Below are 18,309 nucleotides of genomic sequence, written 5' to 3'. Positions count from 1 at the left end.
TATCTGCCAGTTAACACACTGTACTTGGGCGTAGGGGTAATGCAGCAGCTCCAAAACACACGCATTAACCCTGCAATTGTTACAGACTTTTTCGTGCGTTGCCAGAGATTTCTGCAAGTTGGATGTTCAGAAATTAAAAAACGCTTCGACTTTGACGACCCTCTGCTGTGTGCTCTGGACTGTTTTTCTCCTGCTGTGGCAATGGACCCACAAGCGCGCACCATTTACCCTTCTCTGTTTCCCATGCTGTGCACTATGCCTTGCTTACTGGACATCGAGGACACTGACCGCATCCAGCTCATCGATGACCAGTGGAGACAGCTGGCCATCACGGACCTCAGTGACAGTTACAAAACTATGGATGTGGATGCATTCTGGTACAACTTATCCACCATGCAAGACATGAGCGGGAAAAGGTTGTTTGCAGATCTTGCTACTTTTGCCTTGGATGTACTGATTTTTCCCCATTCCAATGCTTCATGCGAGCAAGTCTTCTCAAAAGTGAACCTAATAAAGACCAAACCCCGCAACAGGCTCATTACGGCAACCCTCAATGGACTAATACAAGCTTCTGAGTGTGTTAGCAATGGAGGAGGATGCCCAGAGTTTGCTCCCACAAAAACTATGTTGCGCTCCATGACTGCATCAAACTTGTACCGAAGCAAGGCCTCCACATCTACTGCTGGCGATGCTGCGACAGACAGTGAATCAGATGAGGAGATCGAGATCAGCAACTAGGTGAGTAGGCTGCTTTGCCATTTATTTATTTTTAAGAATATATATTTTTAAGTAGGATAATCAGTGAAGCAATAGAAGTTCAATTGCTAAAATATAAACAAATCTGGGACACAGTTTCATTTTAGGTCTTTTTTTTCTTACAGCTGGCATGTACTGGTTGGCTTCGGTGTTGCCATGGTTACCCTTGGTGCTTTCATTTTCGGCCTCACTACATCGAACTCCATCTATCAGGATGTTCTCAACTAAAAGGGACGTCTCCTCTACGGCGAGGACGGGCGAGTGCCCAGAACTGTGCTGCTCTTCTGGATCGCAGCACGAGATGAAACACCTCATTACGCTCAACAACAGAGATGAGAGCGGATCGGATCGTCCAAACCTAATCTGGGAACTTTTACAAAAATACCTCCCCACTGAATGAAAAGAGGGTGTATGATGTTTTATATGGATTATTCATTATCGTAAGGATTTTTCTTCCTTTAGACTTTCTCATCCTTTACTGAATCGGTGTGAAACTTAATTTTAGAGTTAAAGAGGCAACAGGTCTTGTCAACAGACACTAAAGTAAAACCAAAGTCGGATATTTTTGGTGTTCTGATTTCTAAACTCATCTGCTTATAACCAAAATCATCATCAGTCATTTCTGATCCAGCGCTTTCTACTTAAGCTCCAAAAGATGGTGTTAAATATCCCATAATTCCTCATCTTTAATCTGTAATGACATCAGCTTTGACAGTTTGTGATTGAAGGGAAACAAAGTTTACATATTTGTGTTTGTCATAAAATGCAAACGACTTGATCAAAAGGCATTTTTGTGTCAAGAAAGCAGTTAATGCAAACTAAGGGGAATGTGGTGCAATTATTTGAATATTTTTGTAATCTGTTATTGTGTTTATAGTTTTTATATATATACAGATTGTCTTTTCCATTTAGATGCTGCACTGTTTAAATTCTGTTGCTTATTTGCTTTTCTTAACTAAAACACTACTCTGCCTTCAGATGTGTGAGCTGCTCTTTTGTTAGTGGTGGATCCTCTAATTGGATATTTAAAGAGAAATTTTTATCTGTTCACAAATACTCATAACAAACAGAAAACATGACAGATTTCACTATTTCAAAACAAAAATATTTCAATAAAAAGAAAATCAGTTAAGCTTGGCAAAAAATAAAGCTAAGAACATTCAACTTTACATTTACATCAATGCAATTGTTTTAACGACTTAGATGAAGGCTTTAAATGAACGTAATGTACCCTTTCATCGCATATTTAACCTCAGTGTGATGTTTTGTCGCATGCTTTTAACCTATGTGGAAATGAAATAAATAGGACTGCACAAATGTGCATGTTGTATCAATGTGTGGGGGTCGGAGTGGTGCAGACACTCTCTGCACATTTATGGGCATTATATTACTGGTTTTAAAGATGTTTATTTAAACAGGGCAATATAAAACACCTTCTTTGTTATATTATATTGGAGTGAGAAGTCATTTAAAGAACGTTATTATCAAATTTATAATGTACGATAATTACTGAATGTACTGAAAAACGATAATTTAGGCCTCTCTGTACGATATTGTGGGATTTTGGATTTGGCAACACTGCACAGCCTCCACCGCTTGGCAGAGCTCGGCAGACACCAATATATATATATATATATATATATATATATATATATATATATATATATATATATATATGATTTATTTTTGTTACAAAACACACAGTTAACTTAGAATGTGTGATTATTGTTCATTTTATTTATGTATTTTTTAAAATAAAAATTAAAAACACGGAAAAACTGGGAGGGCGGCACCCTATCGCCCTCTACTGGCCAGCCACCACTGGTGGTGTCATCTGCAAATTTCAGGATTTTTTCAGCTGAGTCATTAGAGGTGCAGTCATTGGTGTACAATGAAAAGAGCAGTGGAGAAAGGACACACCCCTGTGGTGTACCGGTGCTGATCAGCCTTGTGCAGGACGTAACATTGTTCAACCGCACATGCTGGCTCCTATTTGTCAGGAAGCTGGAAATCCACTGACACATAGCAGGGGAAACAGTGAGCTGAGAAAGCTTTGAGGTGAGGATTTCTGGTATAACGGTGTTAAAAGCAGAGCTAAAATCCACAAACAATATCCTTGCGTAGGTCCTTGGTTGATCAAGATGTTCCAGGATGAAGTGCAGCCCCATGTTAATTGCATCATCCACTGACCTGTTTGCCCTATATGCAAACTGCAGGGGATCCAGCTGGTGGCCTGTGGTGCTTTTAAGATGGGACAGCACCAAGCGCTCAAAGGACTTCATGACTACTGATGTCAAAGCCACGGGTCTGTAGTCATTCAATTCTGTAGAGGAGGATTTCTTCGGTACTGGGATGATAGTTGAGCTTTTGAAGCATGATGGAACCTCACACAGCTCCAGCGATCTGTTGAATATCGTTGTGAAGACAGGTGCTAGTTGGACAGCACAGGTCCTGAGGCAGGAAGGAGTTACTCCATCTGGGCCTGGTGCCTTCCGTACTTTCTGTCTCCTAAAGATGTTGCAGACGTCCTCTTCCTTCACAAGGAACGCAGCTTGTGATTTAGAGGAAAGAGGAGTAAGAGTGTCCAGGTGAGGGGTGGCGGCTGCCGCTATGCTGGAGTGGAGGAGGGGTGTGACATTCCTTTCCTCAAAGCGACAATAAAAGCCATTTAGCTCCTCAGCAAGGCCATGATTAGCATCAGAAATGGAGGATGGTCTCCTGTAGTTGGTAATTTGCTGAATGTTTCTCCATAATAATGTGGGGTTGTTGGCTGTAAACTGGTTTTTCAGCTTTGCTGCATACTTAATTTTAGCAGCTCTGATCTCCTTGTTCAACGTGTTCCTGAGTGATTTGTACAGGGGCCTGTCTCCTGCCCTATAAGCCTGCTCCTTTGCCCATCTCAACTGGCTCAGAGTTGCTGTAAACCATGGCTTGTTGTTATTAACGGTGCGAAAAGTCTTTGTTGGCACACACACTTCCTCACAGAAGGTGATGTAGGATGTCACAGTGTCTGTTAGCTCGTTCAGATCACCTGTGGCATCTGCAAATACTCTCCAGTCCGTACAATCAAAACAGTCCTGTAACTCCTCTTTTGCTTCATTTGTCCATTTCCTCACTGTCCTGATGACTGGCTTTACAGATTTTAGTTTTTTGTTTATGAGTGGGGATAAGATGAATCAAATTATGGCCAGAGAGGCCGAGAGCTGCACGAGGGACAGAGTGGTATGCCCCTTTAAGAACTGTGTAGCAATGATCCAGTATGTTTTTGCCTCTTGTAGGACATCTGATGTGCTGTCTGTATTTCGGTAGTTCGGAATTAAGTTTAGCCTGATTGAAATCACCCAAAATAATGAACACTGAGTCTGGGTACTTGTTCTCTGTGGAGGTAACTTGATCGGCGAGAGTCTGCAATGCAACACTCACATCTGCTTGAGGATGTATGTAAACTCCAATCAAAATGAATGATGATATTTCCCGCGGGGAGTAAAACGGCTTACAGTTCAAAAATATTGTCTCCAAGTTTGAGCTACAATGTTTACTGAGAACTGTAGTGTCTGTACACCAACATTCATTAATGTAGAAGCAGATTCCACCTCCTTTCGTCTTCCCTGATGGCTCTTTTTCCCGGTCTGCGCGATGTAAACAAAACCCGGGCAGGTATAAGCCATTATCAGGAATCAAGTCACTGAGCCACGTTTCCGTAAAGCAGAGGGCAGCGGAGTGTGCAAAATCTCGGTTGGTCCTGTTCAGAAGGAGCAGCTCGTCCATTTTATTAGGTAGGGATCGGACGTTCGCTAGGTGTATTGCTGGGAGAGGCATACGAAATCCCCGTTGGCGGAGTCTCACCAGCGATCCTGCTCGTTTACCCCTCCTGCGCTTCCTTCTCCAACAAACAGCAGTTCCTCCGATCAAAACTTCCAATAAACTCCCGGGTCCTCAAATTTTTTAAAATCCGTTTCTGTGGTTTGTTGCCTGATACCCAGTAGTTCATCTCTACTGAAAGTAATCCGTTTTGCATCGCTGATTTCCAAAAAAATATACAAAAACAACACAAAAAAAAGAGAGCAATGTACCGAGGCTGCCATCTGCGGCGCCATCCTGCGAGTCCTGTTCAAACGGGACTTCAGAGTAAACAAACATGGCAGAGGAAGAGTGTGCTGCACACCTTCATCAGCTCACCTTCTGATTGGCTAGATGCCACATTCAACAGGCAGCATGCTAGTCTGTCCTCGAAAATCTGACTAAGGCAATCCAACATTTCTGAAAGCCAGGATTTATGATCTGAGCAGTTTTGAAGTGCTTCAGAGTGGGTCAGAAAGCTCATAACACACAACACAAGCTAGGATTATCTGATCTTTAGAGTTGTTGGGGCAGGGCTATTCAAGTTCGGGCCTGAAGGGCCAGTATCCAGCTCATTTTGTGGTTTCTCTGGTCCAACACACTAGAGTCAGTGGTCGAGTCACCTGTGCAGCAGCTCATCAGGCTCTGCAGAACCCTGTTAATCACCTGCTGATTGAAGTCAGGTGTGGTGAAGCAGAGTTAAAACTAAAACGTGCTGAATACCAACCGTTGAGGCCCGAAATTGAATAGTCCTGTGTTACCCCTCCTTTCCACTGGAGCCGTGACTGAGCCGTCAGCAGCATGTTACTGCAGCAGCACATCATAGCTGCTGATAGGAACCGCTGTGGTCAACAGAACCTTTTCTATCAGAGCCGTCAGCAGTGCGAGTTGGCCGCGTCGCAGGAGCAGCATGTCGCGGCCCTTACGCGCCGGTTCTACTTTCTATGTGCTACGCCTCTGAAACAGGTGTTCGACATTTTTGAGGAAGAAAAGACAGTAAATCGGATGCAGAAACGGAGCGAAGCTTCCCGACATTTTCAGAATAAAGAAACGTACTGCCTTCCGGTTGCTTTACTTAAAAAAAAAGTTATAACCTAGCTAGCAGTCTCCTTTGTTTTTCCATAATGGATGACGAAAGGTTGATTACTGAAGTGGAGAAGTACCCAATCCTGTTTGATCCCAGTCACAGTTTTTATAAAGACAACGTCAAGAAGAACAATGCATGGTGTGACATATCTGTGGTTTTGGGGCAAGATGGTGAGTTTATGCTATTTATTATGTTGTAGTTTTCTCCTGCTTGTTGTTGTGTTTACTGACAAAGTCACGCGTGATTTTGCTAATGTCGCATGACTTCGTGCTCTGTCGGTGACAGCTGCTCCCCTGCTGCTTTGCGTCTCGTGGGAAGGGCCAAGCAGCAGCTTACGCGAGCAAGACGTGCTGCTGCAGTAACTTGCTGCTGACGGCTCCGGTGGAAAGGAGGGGTTAGGGTAATTGTTAGGACTGTCAGAAGGGGAAGAGCTGATCCGACTATCCAACCCAACATGTTCTCACACTCGAAATGTCAAAAAAATGATGCTGGGTGGCCAAGTGGTTTTGTCCGACGCATTGGGAGGTGATGCGCTGTGCTAAATCTGAGCATTTCTGACGCCCCCGATAAAACATACATTTCACCGACATTTAACCTCTCACCTCTTGCTATTTAACCTTCCCCTTATCTTCATACTAACCTTGATCCTGTTGCTCGTTCAAAATTTCCTATTAACCATTTTGGAGAGAAACATTACAAATAGAATCAAAGTTTTGAAAGCACAAGAGGGTTTTATGATGGGGTGAGGGGTACGTTAAATAGCAAGAGGGTAAAAGACAGAATTCTGTGAAATCTCCCTTTTACCTCAGCAGTCGGAAAACAATGTTCTGGCACAGCATGTTGGCTCCCGAGGCATTGGAAAGAAACGCTTGGTCACCCAGCATCATTTTCAATCCTTCGGGTGCGAGAATGTGTTGATCCAAACATGTTAACAGGATAGTTTAGCATGGAATAGTTTAGCAATAAGGACACTATGTTAACTTTATTGAAGAGTGTGTTGTTCTCTAAGCAGGTCCCAAAATGAGGTGATCTGTCCAAGATTCAAAACAAGTACCAGGTGTAATCTGAGGGTCTGAGCTGAATGCCCCTTTCCGTAGCCAGCTAGGCTTTACAATCTTGAATATTGTTAAATATATAAACTCCAGTGGCTAGCCAAAAATGACCCGAGGACTCATGTGGAAAAACATTGATGTAAGTTGACTCATTCCACATGTTTTAGAGTATGTATGTATATATGTAAAGGCAGTAGTCTAGAATTGTAACCATTGACCAGTAAAAACCATGAAAAAAAAATAAACTTGGGCTTCACCACTATGCAGCACACTGCAATGGATACGGACACATTATGTAAATCTGGTATTGAACGAGTATTGAACACATAATGAATATTGGTGTTATTGTGTACCAGGAGAATGCTAGTACCAGTTAAACTGAGGAGGTATACACTCTTACAGCGAGGGGATGCATGACTTATGGCAGCGTTCTGTTTTACATCTGGAATGTCTCAGTCTGCCTCGGAAGGAGCTATCCATAGTCTCCACTGTGGAATGCAGTGGGTAGGAGTTTTTTTTTTAAAGATGGTGGTCATCTTCCCCAGCGTCCTCCGTTCACACCAAGCCCCCACAATGCCGCTCAGAAAATGGTCCCAACCCGGAAGTAAGAAAAATTGCAGTTCCACCCTCATCCGCTGGGGGCTGGTGCCAGAAGCGAGCAAATCCTCATTGACTCCCATGTTGAAAATGCCGATTTCACAGCAGAAATAAACATGTTTACAGCCTGGTGCCAAAACATGTTTTTTGTCTAAATTATCTAGTTTATACTCATGACAACTCTGAGGGGGGTGAATTTTTTTCTCACTCTTCTGTTTAAGTGTATTGAAAGCCTAAAATTCTGTATAATTAATGAGCATCCGACACACGTGACCGCCGCCTCAGACCCACGTGACCACAGAGCTAGCTCCGTGGAAAGGCCTCAGTACAGCCTCGGCCCCTCCTGGAAGCTGTTTCGGGATTTTGAGTCTCTGTGCTTGTGAATTCTGTTTTGGATATTATTGGTGCAATTGTTGGACAAAATGACTTGCAGTGGTATTAATTGCACTAATAGAGCGTCCAAGGAGTCTCCACTTCATTTTTTTCGGTAAGTTAAAATCTATATTCGTATTTTATGTCACTGCTGCCTTTAAACTAGCTGAGTTTACCGAAGTAGCTAGCTAACCATCAGTTTAACATGTAGCATTTACTGTTTAACCATGAAATTTAAATGTAAAATACGGTAAAATAATTAATAGGGCATATTTAGATGGGTAATATGGTAAAAGATCAAAATGGGTTGAAATATGACGGAGCGCTAAGAGGGAGACTTCTGTGTCCATTCTTCCACCCGGTAATCCCCAGCGGTCAGGCCGGGCAGCCTGACCGATCCGGCGCCTACTTGCTCCGCCTAGCTGCTGCGTGGTCTGACCGCTCGTGGAGTTTTTCATGTCTGACTTTAACCGCATCTAATACTGTATTATGGCGTGAGCGCAACAGCGACAACTTAATAGCAATGTGTAAGCAGCCTGAGTGGTAGGGTGTTTTCATCTGAACCCTTAAAATCTCCAGCAGGCTTGGAGTGACACCTGTGTCCATTCTTCCATCCGGTAATCCCCAGCGGTCAGGCCAGGCAGCCTGACCGGTGCGGCGGCTAGTTTCTGCGCGGGCTGACCGCTCGTGGAGCTCTCAGAGACAGATCTGACCGGAGAAATACTGCAGCTCGGTGAGAAGTCTATAGGGCATACAGCGTTTCCCTTAAATCCCACCGCCACGCCGACAAGATCCCAAGTTTCTTTGTTTTTGTTGGCGCTGTTTACCGAAGAAGCAGCGGGAACTAATATGTTGTCGCTTGTGATCACAGCCGGCGGGTAGCAAGTATGTACAGTCTATGATTTTACCGCTCCCTCCTGCAGTCTTCCCCTATTAAAATTTAAAATGTGTAACTTCATGTATTGGGATGAATGACTGATATTCATGTTAAACTCAAACGTTAGGCATTTAGGGGGAAAAAACAAAATAATAAACATTATACAGATGTCAAATAAATCAAACTGTAATTAAACAATATATTTTCAAAGTCTCGATTCTGGATAAAATCCAACAACATATGCTTTATAAATAAACACTACACACGGCTTTTACACACACACACACACACACACACACACACACACACACACACACACACACACACACACACGTTACATTGTGATTTCTTAGTAAATATTCTATTTGGCGAGAGATAAATTTTATTGTATTTATCCTAGTGAATCTATAATTAAATGGGTAAACTAGCAGTAGTACATCCAACATCAAAGAAAGTAAAATGTTATTATCAGGAGAGGGAGAATGATTAAGTGGTTAGCAGCAGTGTGCTAGATGATGGCCCCCTCCATGAGGCCACCACAGCTCAGCAGAACATCATTGTAGCTTCTTCTGGGGAGAAAAACACTTAGAGAAAAAATAAAGTTAACAGCTGAAATAGCAGGAAATAATACAGTTAAAGAGCAGATTGTAGAAGAAAGAAACCCCTGGGTTAAACTGGTCTGTCTACTGCATAATGCTGAACTCTAACATGTGTCCTCAGGGAAGGACCTGATTGGTGTCCAGAACCTGCTGAAGAAGCACGAGGCTCTGCAGGCTGAGATCACATGTCATGAACCTCGCATCAAGGCTGTCACCCAGAAAGGAGAGACCATGGTGGAAGAAGGTAGAGCAGGTCTGGTCCTGACATGTTTCTGAGGTGTCTGCAGGTTCTGGCTCACTTTGTTTGGGTCCAGGTCACTTCGCTGGTTCAGAACCCTCGGCCCGTCAGAACATTCTTATCCACCACGTTCTAACACCAGACCTGTTAACCCGACAGCAACAAGCGGCTCCAACTGACGATGAGACCGGGAAGGAGCTGGTTCTGGCTCTGTACGACTACCAGGAGAAGAGTCCTCGAGAGGTCACCATGAAGAAGGGCGACATCCTCACGCTGCTCAACAGCACCAACAAGGTTCGTGTGCCCTTCACAGCCGAGGAACGACCTCCAGCTCAGAGCGAACATCTCCACACCTGCTTTGTGTTTGTGTGACTTTAGGTTGTTTTACTTGAACTCGCGTCTTTAGCTGAATGAGGATGGAGAGACGGGTCGGACCTGGAGCAGGTCGAGGTCTTGCAGAAGAAGTTTGACGACTTCCAGAAGGTCGGACTTTTCCTCCTCTCCGTCTTCCAGCAGCAGCTGTCAGATCAGCTCAGGTGATAATCAGCTGTGCTTTTGTCCTGCAGGACCTGAAGGCCAACGAGTCCCGCCTGAGGGACATCAACAAGGTGGCATCTGAACTGGAGTCAGAAGGTCTGATGGCTGAGGAGGCTCCTATGGTTCAGGCTCAGGTGAGCGTCACCTGTCTGCAGCAGCTGGTCCCTCTCACTTCCTGGTTTGTTAACTCTGCTCGTCTCTGTTTGTAGCAACAAGAACATCTGGGTTCTGCTCCTGGAAAGGTGCGTGTTGTCCTCCGCCTCCACCAGAACCAGACGTGGTGTTTTTGTTACCACTCATTTGTTTGTTTACAGGATGAAGCCGACTCTAACCCCGGCTTTCCACAGGAGCCGTCAGCAGCACGTTACTGCAGCAGCACGTCATAGCTGCTGATAGGAACCGCTGTGGTCAACAGAACCTTTTCCACTGGAGCCGTCAGCAGCGCGAGTCGGCCGCGTCTCAGGAGCAGCATGTCACGGCCTTTACGCGCCGGTTCTATTTTCTACGCGCGACGCCTCTGAAACGGGTCAAGTTCGACATTTTTGGGGAAGGAAAGACAGGAAATCGGACGCGGAAATTGAGAGAAGCTACTGAGATTTTCAGAATAAAGAACGTACTGCCTTCCGGTTGCTTTAATTTTAAAAACAGTTACTAACTGAGCGGCCCCGTGAGAAGTTATCACCTAGCTAGCGGTCTCCTTTGTTTTTCAGGTCCGTATTGGCGATTATAAAATGGACAGAACATAAAACACAAACCATGTTGTAGTTTTCTCCTGCTTGTTGTTGTGTTTACTGATGAAGTCACTCGTGTGACTTCGTGCTCGGTCGGTGACAGCTGCTCCCCTGCTGCTTCGCGTCTCGTGGGAAGGGCCAAGCAGCAGCTTACGCGAGCAAGACGTGCTGCTGCAGTAACGTGCTGCTGACGGCTCCCGTGGAAACCCGGGGTAAGACGGCGTCACCCTAGAAGGTGAGTTCATTCAGCTGATCAGAGGTCACCTCTGATGGCCGCAGTCACGGCCGACCGTGCTGACATCACACAGGAATTCAGGTGACCCGGCAGGCACCAGGTGCTGGTGAAAGTGGGGACATGTCAGCTGGTTGCCATGGCTACAGTTATCTTTATGCATCTGTATGACTGCTGACTGGTGTGTGTTTCCTGTGACCTTTGACCTCAGACCGTACGGTTGGGCGTTCAGACGACGGCTAACTTTAATTCCATCAAGGTAAGAGGAAGCTCTTCCCTTCCTGTCTGAGCGATCCGTCTCCAGGTTTCCTTGTCCGGCGTCCAGCCCGCTGGCGTCCACCTTCATCTCACTGGGTTTGGTTTCTCTCCAGGAGCTGAACAACTGCTGGCGCTCGCTGCAACAGCTGGCTGAAGACCGGAGCAACATGCTGGGCAGCGCCCATGAGGTGTAGCGCTTCCACAGGTACCCCGCACACTTATGCGCCGCTTACGGGTCAGTAGAGTTTGGACCCACACTCAGATGGAGTTCTGATGTCTTCTCAGAGATGCTGATGAGACCAAAGAGTGGATCGAGGAGAAGAACCAGGCCCTGAACACAGACAACTACGGCCACGACCTGGCCAGCGTTCAGGCTCTGCAGCATGAACATGAAGGCTTTGAGCATGACCTGGCAGCTCTGGGTGATAAGGTCCGCTTCCTGATTGGTACCAGGACCCGGGTTGTCTCTGGAGACACGTTCTTCATGGTTCTGGTGACTCCACCCCAGCCGTTCCTGATCAGCAATCAGCGGGGTGCTTTCCTATTTAAGGTGGATGGAGGACACAAGTTGACGCCAGAAGATTGCCTCAGTTTTGGTAGTAACCAGCCACTCGTGTTACCTCTAGTGTTCCTAGGATTAATGTTATTTCGTAGTGTTTTTGCTCTTATATTGGATTTACCATTCTTCAGGATTCCTGTCGACCTCATTGGATACTGACCTCTACTCCAGGATTTGGATATTCAACACACGGACCTTATCACCAACCTCCATAACCCACCTCTCATCTCACCCAGTGCCCCATCCACCAGGACGCCCCGCTTCTCTCCACCTCTGCTCCCTCTCCTGCGCTTCCTCTCTAACTCTCTCTCCTCCAGCCAACACATACACCCACCACAGTAAGTCTGCTGAACACCTCTGCCTGCCTACAATGGATTTTGAAACCAGAACCTAAGCTCACCTGTGTTCTCCCTCCTCCAGACGCTGAGCTGTTGTTGCAGTTCCAACCACAGACTTATCTGTGCACCTTAAGTTCCTCATAAATAAATCATTTTTTCCATCAGTTTTTGGTCAGTGTTGTATTCTGCATGTCTTGGGTTAAGTACCTTCCTCCAAACATGACACTCCTCTTCAAAGAGCAAATCTGTTCAGCACATTCTGACAGACAGACCACCATTCTTCTGTCATGATGCTGTACAGGACATTTTTAGAGTTTTTCTTTTTAAAGATAAATAGGATTACATTTAAATAGCAATACTTTCACATTATCATTTTCCCACACTTCTGTATAACTGTATTTTGTTGTTTTTCAATAAAGAATGACAAATTATTTAAGTTTGGATTTGTTGCACACAAATACAGATCTGTAAAAAATATCTACAAAGCTAATGTTTACATAAGTATGATTGGGTTTTGCAATACGCCACTATTTTAGTAAGATTTTTAAACCAAGTAAAGTTAGTAAAGAACAAATTTCTATTGTCTGCTAAGAAACTGTTGGGATTTAAAATGGGCCTGTTGTACAAACAACTTGTAAATGATTATTCCTCACTTTTGTCTTAACCAAAGAAATTCCAGTAATTGAGCAAAAACATTTATTTTTAACACTACATTTTATAAAACAGGGCGCAAAGTGTCGGCACATGTATGTATGTATGTCGATGGTCCGCCCCAACCGAACCAGGAGACACAGACGTCAGGGAGGCCAAGGTTGTCTCTGCAGCTCTCTGGGCACCACGCCTCACTCAGCTGTCTCCAATGATCCAAATGGCTATGGAGAAAAAATAACAGGTTTGTCATAATTGTTTAAAGTACAAAACCATACATGAAGTGGTGAGACAGGTATGTGGAATTTACACTTGCTGCTTTGTGTAGCTGATGTTGGAGACACACAGGCTGCCATGGTGACCTTTTAACAGATCTAAGAAAAAAATGAAAATTAAAAACTCCAAGACCTCATGTCATATTTACTAATCAGCTATGGCTGATTTATTGTTTGGATCACAGTGAGTTACACTAATTCTAATATATTTTTATTTCTATTATACATACATACTTTTTAACTGTTATTTTCACATGACTGTTATCAGGCTCTCTTGTTCTGGTTCTCATGATAATTCCGTGTCTTCCAGTAAGTTATCTTGTGCTTACTTCATCTGTAGAATGTCTCTTTACTTTTGGTAAATTGTACTGAGTCCAGAATAAAGACTAGTTGGCTGTACAAGATACAAACAAGTATTACATTTTGGAAATATATGAAATGTATTTAGGCTGCTAATTTAGCTCGAATACTAATAACTGCCATATTTTCCGGACTATAACTCGCACTTTTTTACATATTCTGGCTGGTCCTGCTACTTATACTCCAGAGCGACTTATCTAACAAAATATGTAGGCTACACCGCGCTGCTGCGGGCCGACTCCGACCCACACAAGAATGAGTTCCCCTGTCCCGCTGGGAGGGTTTCAAACACCGCCAGCATCTGTTAGAGCCTGTGGCGGGGTGCTGAGGGCCGGCTCCAGCCCAGGAATGAGCTCTCCTCGCCGGCCGGGAGGGGTGGAAACACCGCCATCCTCTCCTCTGCTGGCTGTTGTTCATTCTGTTATGGTTACCGGTGCTTGTGTTGCAATGTGAAACGCTTGGTCTCAGATTTTGTAAGAAAGATAATAAAATGTCCCCCCAAAATACGACTTAAATATATGTTCTCTTCTTCATGATACATTTAATGGCTGGTGCGACTCAGGAGTGATAGCGCCGAAAAAAACTACTGAAAACTTGCTCAAAGCAAAATGTTTTCATTACGGAAATAAATTATAAACTTACCGATTTAAAACTTTTTTAATACTGGTACTTCTCACGAACAGGCGCAGAAAACCTCCACCTAAACTCCGTGTAAGGTTCAGGTCGATGGGTGTTCCAGTTAGCTCCGGCTGGGTTGAAGCTAGGTGGCTACATCCGTTAGCTCGGCTCCCACCTCCGCTTTAGCTTTGGGTTAGCCAGGGTTAGCTTCAGGTTAGCTCGTAGCTAGTTCGCCTGGGTGTCGTCACTCGAGCCCAGCCTTACAGCCACACCCTCAGCGCCTCCTCTCTTCCCTTTTATGGAATTGTCTGGGCTGGACGGAACCTGTGACACGGTCAAAATGGCGGTGGTGGCCACCTCCCATTATAGACAACAAACGTGTTATTGAAGCCAATGGAATCCGTTTGTCCAGTATATGTACAGTCTATGGTTCACACGTCTCCTCAACTGTTTCCAGTGAGCAGCTCAGAACCAAGCTAGCTTTGTGAACTAGCTTGCTCAGTCTCTTTCTGCCTCAGTCAGAGCTGCCTGCTCAAAAGGCCTTTAAACTAATTGTATCACAACAAAATCCATGTCATGCCTGTCAATTTCTCTGATTAAACAATTAATCTGTGTAAATAGTTAAAAAAAACAAATCTGCGGAAATGCTATGTTCAGTGTTGAGTTAAGAGGAAAGACAGACCTTTAAATAAAATAAGAGTTATACTGCTTTAAGTAACACAGTAGCTGCTGTAGATTCTCGTCCAAGATATGGCATTCCTATGAGTAAAGTGTTTTTAAGGCAACTGGGGTTATTTTGTTAGGTGAAGACATTTCACCTCCCAATCAAGCTCAGTGAACTGAAAACACCCATTGGATAAGAGACAAAATGTCTTAAAGTAACAAAAGAAATCCTGTTCCCTTTCTTGACTGTTATACTCTGAATAATACAAGAGTTGTTTTCAAATCTGTTTTGGAGCACATAAATCTCTCAGACTGTTTGTTACACAATTGATCAACCTTTGCCTTGAATCCAATTGTAAAATAAAGTGTATTTATTTTATTTTATTCTAACAGATGTCAAACACTTGTAAGATACTGTTCTGAGCAGTTATGGAATTGTGTTTGTTTTGCTAGCCTGGCATGGCACATCGCAATGAAAAGACATCTGTGTAAAAAAAAAAGAACAATCTCATCTTGTTTATTTGATGTGGAAAATGAAATAAGCTGGAGACACAGAGACAATTTTATTATGATCAGACTCTACCTGACTACATTATCTGGTCAGCATTACTGAATCTTTTCATCCTATGCGTAAGGCATCGCCTGTCCGTTTTATCTTCAGTCATATGTGTTTCATGGTTTCAGGACACTGCTAGATTTGACATACACCCATCTTATTCAAGTTTTCGTCACATTGCCCCTCACCCTGTCATACTTAGTTCTGGTGTTAATTTCCTCTAATGATTAGCCCAGGATAAAGAAACGATGGAGCCTTTCACGTGTTGCTAACAAGTCGAAGGCTCTTACCTCACAAAGATTAAGGGCGAGCTCTTTTGTACACTTTGGAGCAAAGCCCAATAATTCCTTATTGATGCTCCAGCAGTGTAATTATCACAGGACCCAGAGGCAGAGATCAAATCACTGCACACAATTGACAATGTAGCTTGATACAAACAGGTATGTTGGATCAGGCAACCAGAGGAAGGGCTGAAGAGTTTATCAGTTTGACCCATCAGTCCTTGATAGCTTTAAATTTGCAGCTCTATTTTTGTCTCTCTCGAGGATTCTGGCATATCCACTGGGGCTAATTGAAAGATGCAATACATGAATGTGCAAAGAATATTATGTTCACTGCAAACCCGCTAGGGTAGGGCTCTCTCATAACAAAAGCATCATGAGAATCAAAGGAAATATAAAAACATAAAATAAACCTTGTGTTTTTGCAAGTCAAAAAACCAAGTTGAAAAAAAAAATAAAAATAAAGGAAAGTGAGAATATGAAATTAACCGACCAACGTCTGTCATGTTGAAGCCACACACAATCTTAGAATTTTAATTTAATGCAATATAATGCTTGTAAAAGCACGACAGAAAGGTATTTGACTGACACAAATCCCAGCTTGATGCAGTTTGATGCAAGTGGAACAGAAGAAAAACAAAATTATCTCTGAATTGCATGAGTTATCGAGGAGGGGCATAAGGAAGAGAAAGATAAACATTCACAAAAAAGGAGAGAGAGCTGCAGTTAGGAAGAGAAAGAGGGAAAGGAATAAAGACAGACAGAGAGAGAGAGAGAGAGAGAGAGACAGAGAGAGAGAGAGAGAGAGAGAGAGAGAGGAGATCTGCCCCCTCCTACCTATTAATGTGCTTGTGGTGTGTGTTCTCTGTATGCATTTCCATGCCTCCAGAAGGACTGCTGTTTGTGTGCACACACTGATGATTTTGACAGCCAGGCTGTATCAGCAAAAGCAAGACCTATGAATTGCAATGGTTTCAAATGCTCAGCGCAAGTATTGACTGCTAATATCTTCGCTGGGAATAGCACAAGCACAGACCTGACACAACAAAATGTGTTATATATCAGGAAAAAATATTGTAATTTTCAAGGAGACATGCACAGATTCGCCAAAACACAAGATTGTGATCCACAAGATTTCTGTGTGAGTGTGTGTGTGTGTGTGTGTGTGTGTGTGTGTGTGATTATCAGTGTAACATCCAGGAATGGTCAGTTTTCACCTACAGATTGACCTACATACCACCAGTCATCTACAGACATAAATTCCATTCTCTATGGTGGATTTTACCTTCCAACAAGACCAGGAGGTTCTGCAGCTCTGAACACATAACGTATTGTCAACATCATGTTCCCTTCTCAAGGTTCTTCTCTGCCAAGCCTGTCTGCTTGTCTGGGCTGTCCTGAACAGAAAAAAGGACTGAACCGTTATAATAGTAAATAATCATATGTTCGAATGAACAATAAAGGTTGATGAATAATAATAATGTTTTGATTAGTCTGTGCTTAAATTAATAAGGTTGATTAATCTGTGCTTGAATTACTGAAGTTGAAATGAATATTATTATTACATTGAAAGACTTATATATGATGATCAGTAATGTTTGGTTTAACAAGTGAATCATTATCTACACTCAGACACAGTGTTCATTAAAGATAAATTAAAGGCAAATAAATAATTCCTTTATGACCATTTGATTCCCCAAAACCACGGCACGTCTGTCTTCAGTGTTCCTGTCTTAAGATTACACTTCCCACAGCCAAGCCGGTCATTTTGATGTAAAATGTGTGTGTAAAGTGTGTGTGTGTGTGTGTGTGTGTGTGTGGGGGGGGGGGGGGGGGGGGGGCACAACGTCGTTCAGGCCGCATTAACGTCCATGAAAAAAAATAATAATAAAGGGATCAAATCCTCCAGTAAATAACAACAAGGGCTGGAATGGCAGGTTCCTTAACAATGTTTTAAGTTTTTTCTTTAGATGTAAGAAAGTATGTTTAGTGGAACCACTTGACATAATTTTGTGAAGCAAATTAAACATTTAATTTCTTACAGTGTAATAAAGCAATGACTGACAGAAGACTTCATAAGTTCTGGTACATTATTGCATGTGCTGAAACTTGATGCATCGTGGAAATCAAAAGGGATATTTTAGGCATTTAGAAGAAATGTTGGGCTTAAGTTAAATATAATTACGGTCTTACCCTTTAGTCTGAAAGGCATCTTTTCAAATTGGTAAACTTCAGTCTTATAAATTGTACAGCAGTTCATGCAATGTTATTTTTAATAATGTTTGCCTCGCCGTTATTCTGCTAGTGGTATTTATGATTATAAATAACCATAGAGTGCAATGTAAATAGTCATAGCTATTCAAAATTGATGACAGAAGTGAAAAGGTTGGAACAATAGTGTTGCATGGACTGATGGGAAATTTTAGAGATCTTGGTGATTTCAAACAGCAGCAATGCAATCTACTTTTGTCGGCATTTGAACAACATAAGCAATCGGTCCTGTAGCACCCAAATTCTAGTTCTCTAAACACGAAAAATGACCAACTTATCAAGACTTAACTGGGCCATGTCATGGAAAATCCACTTTTTGGAGCTTTTTACCACGTGATAGTCATTTCCTAATGAAAAATAACCCCAAACCCATTTTGATGGCATTAATGCATTTTCCTGACTCAGCTTCAATTTGGTCCATATAAAGATTTGTCTTGCCTCCAGGAGAAACTAGCCCACCTGCATCACCAGGCATTTCTCTTCCCCCTGGATCTGGTCTGATCTCAGTTCTGAAACCTGAACATTCTGTGGATATTTTGACAAATCACTTGGGGAACACCGTCG

General features: G+C 43.2%; 1 protein-coding gene and 1 long non-coding RNA gene across 14 annotated transcripts; one reads left to right on the top strand and one right to left on the bottom strand.

The window, feature by feature from the left end:
- The first annotated feature begins 7,638 nt into the window (after window positions 1-7,638).
- Window positions 7,639-12,237, top strand: LOC139070466 (spectrin alpha chain, non-erythrocytic 1-like). 13 transcript variants are annotated; one of them, XM_070552740.1, is made up of 10 exons: window positions 7,685-7,819; window positions 8,287-8,437; window positions 9,302-9,424; window positions 9,578-9,712; window positions 9,825-9,901; window positions 9,985-10,089; window positions 10,165-10,197; window positions 11,130-11,177; window positions 11,290-11,381; window positions 11,462-11,688. In XM_070552740.1, exons 3-6 carry the CDS (start codon window positions 9,371-9,373, stop codon window positions 9,989-9,991), a joined length of 273 nt encoding a protein of 90 aa, XP_070408841.1. In that variant the 5' UTR covers window positions 7,685-7,819; window positions 8,287-8,437; window positions 9,302-9,370; the 3' UTR covers window positions 9,992-10,089; window positions 10,165-10,197; window positions 11,130-11,177; window positions 11,290-11,381; window positions 11,462-11,688. The 13 variants fall into 13 exon arrangements, with proteins under 13 accessions (XP_070408840.1, XP_070408836.1, XP_070408843.1 ...); XM_070552736.1 differs by having other exon boundaries at window positions 9,495-9,712; XM_070552739.1 differs by lacking the exon at window positions 8,287-8,437 and having other exon boundaries at window positions 7,639-7,819.
- Window positions 12,238-12,755: 518 nt separating this feature from the next.
- LOC129164373 (uncharacterized) lies at window positions 12,756-14,218 on the bottom strand. The gene is made up of 3 exons (XR_011520959.1): window positions 13,999-14,218; window positions 13,032-13,095; window positions 12,756-12,945 (listed from the first exon to the last, which is right to left on the bottom strand). It is a non-coding gene; the product is annotated as an uncharacterized lncRNA (long non-coding RNA).
- Between the last annotated feature and the right edge of the window lie 4,091 nt (window positions 14,219-18,309).

This window comes from Nothobranchius furzeri, chromosome 6 (genome assembly GCF_043380555.1).
Source record: "Nothobranchius furzeri strain GRZ-AD chromosome 6, NfurGRZ-RIMD1, whole genome shotgun sequence".
NCBI classification, from domain to species: domain Eukaryota; kingdom Metazoa; phylum Chordata; class Actinopteri; order Cyprinodontiformes; family Nothobranchiidae; genus Nothobranchius; species Nothobranchius furzeri.
Note: the sequence above shows the minus strand (reverse complement) of the source record. Positions and strands in the feature narration are given on the sequence as shown.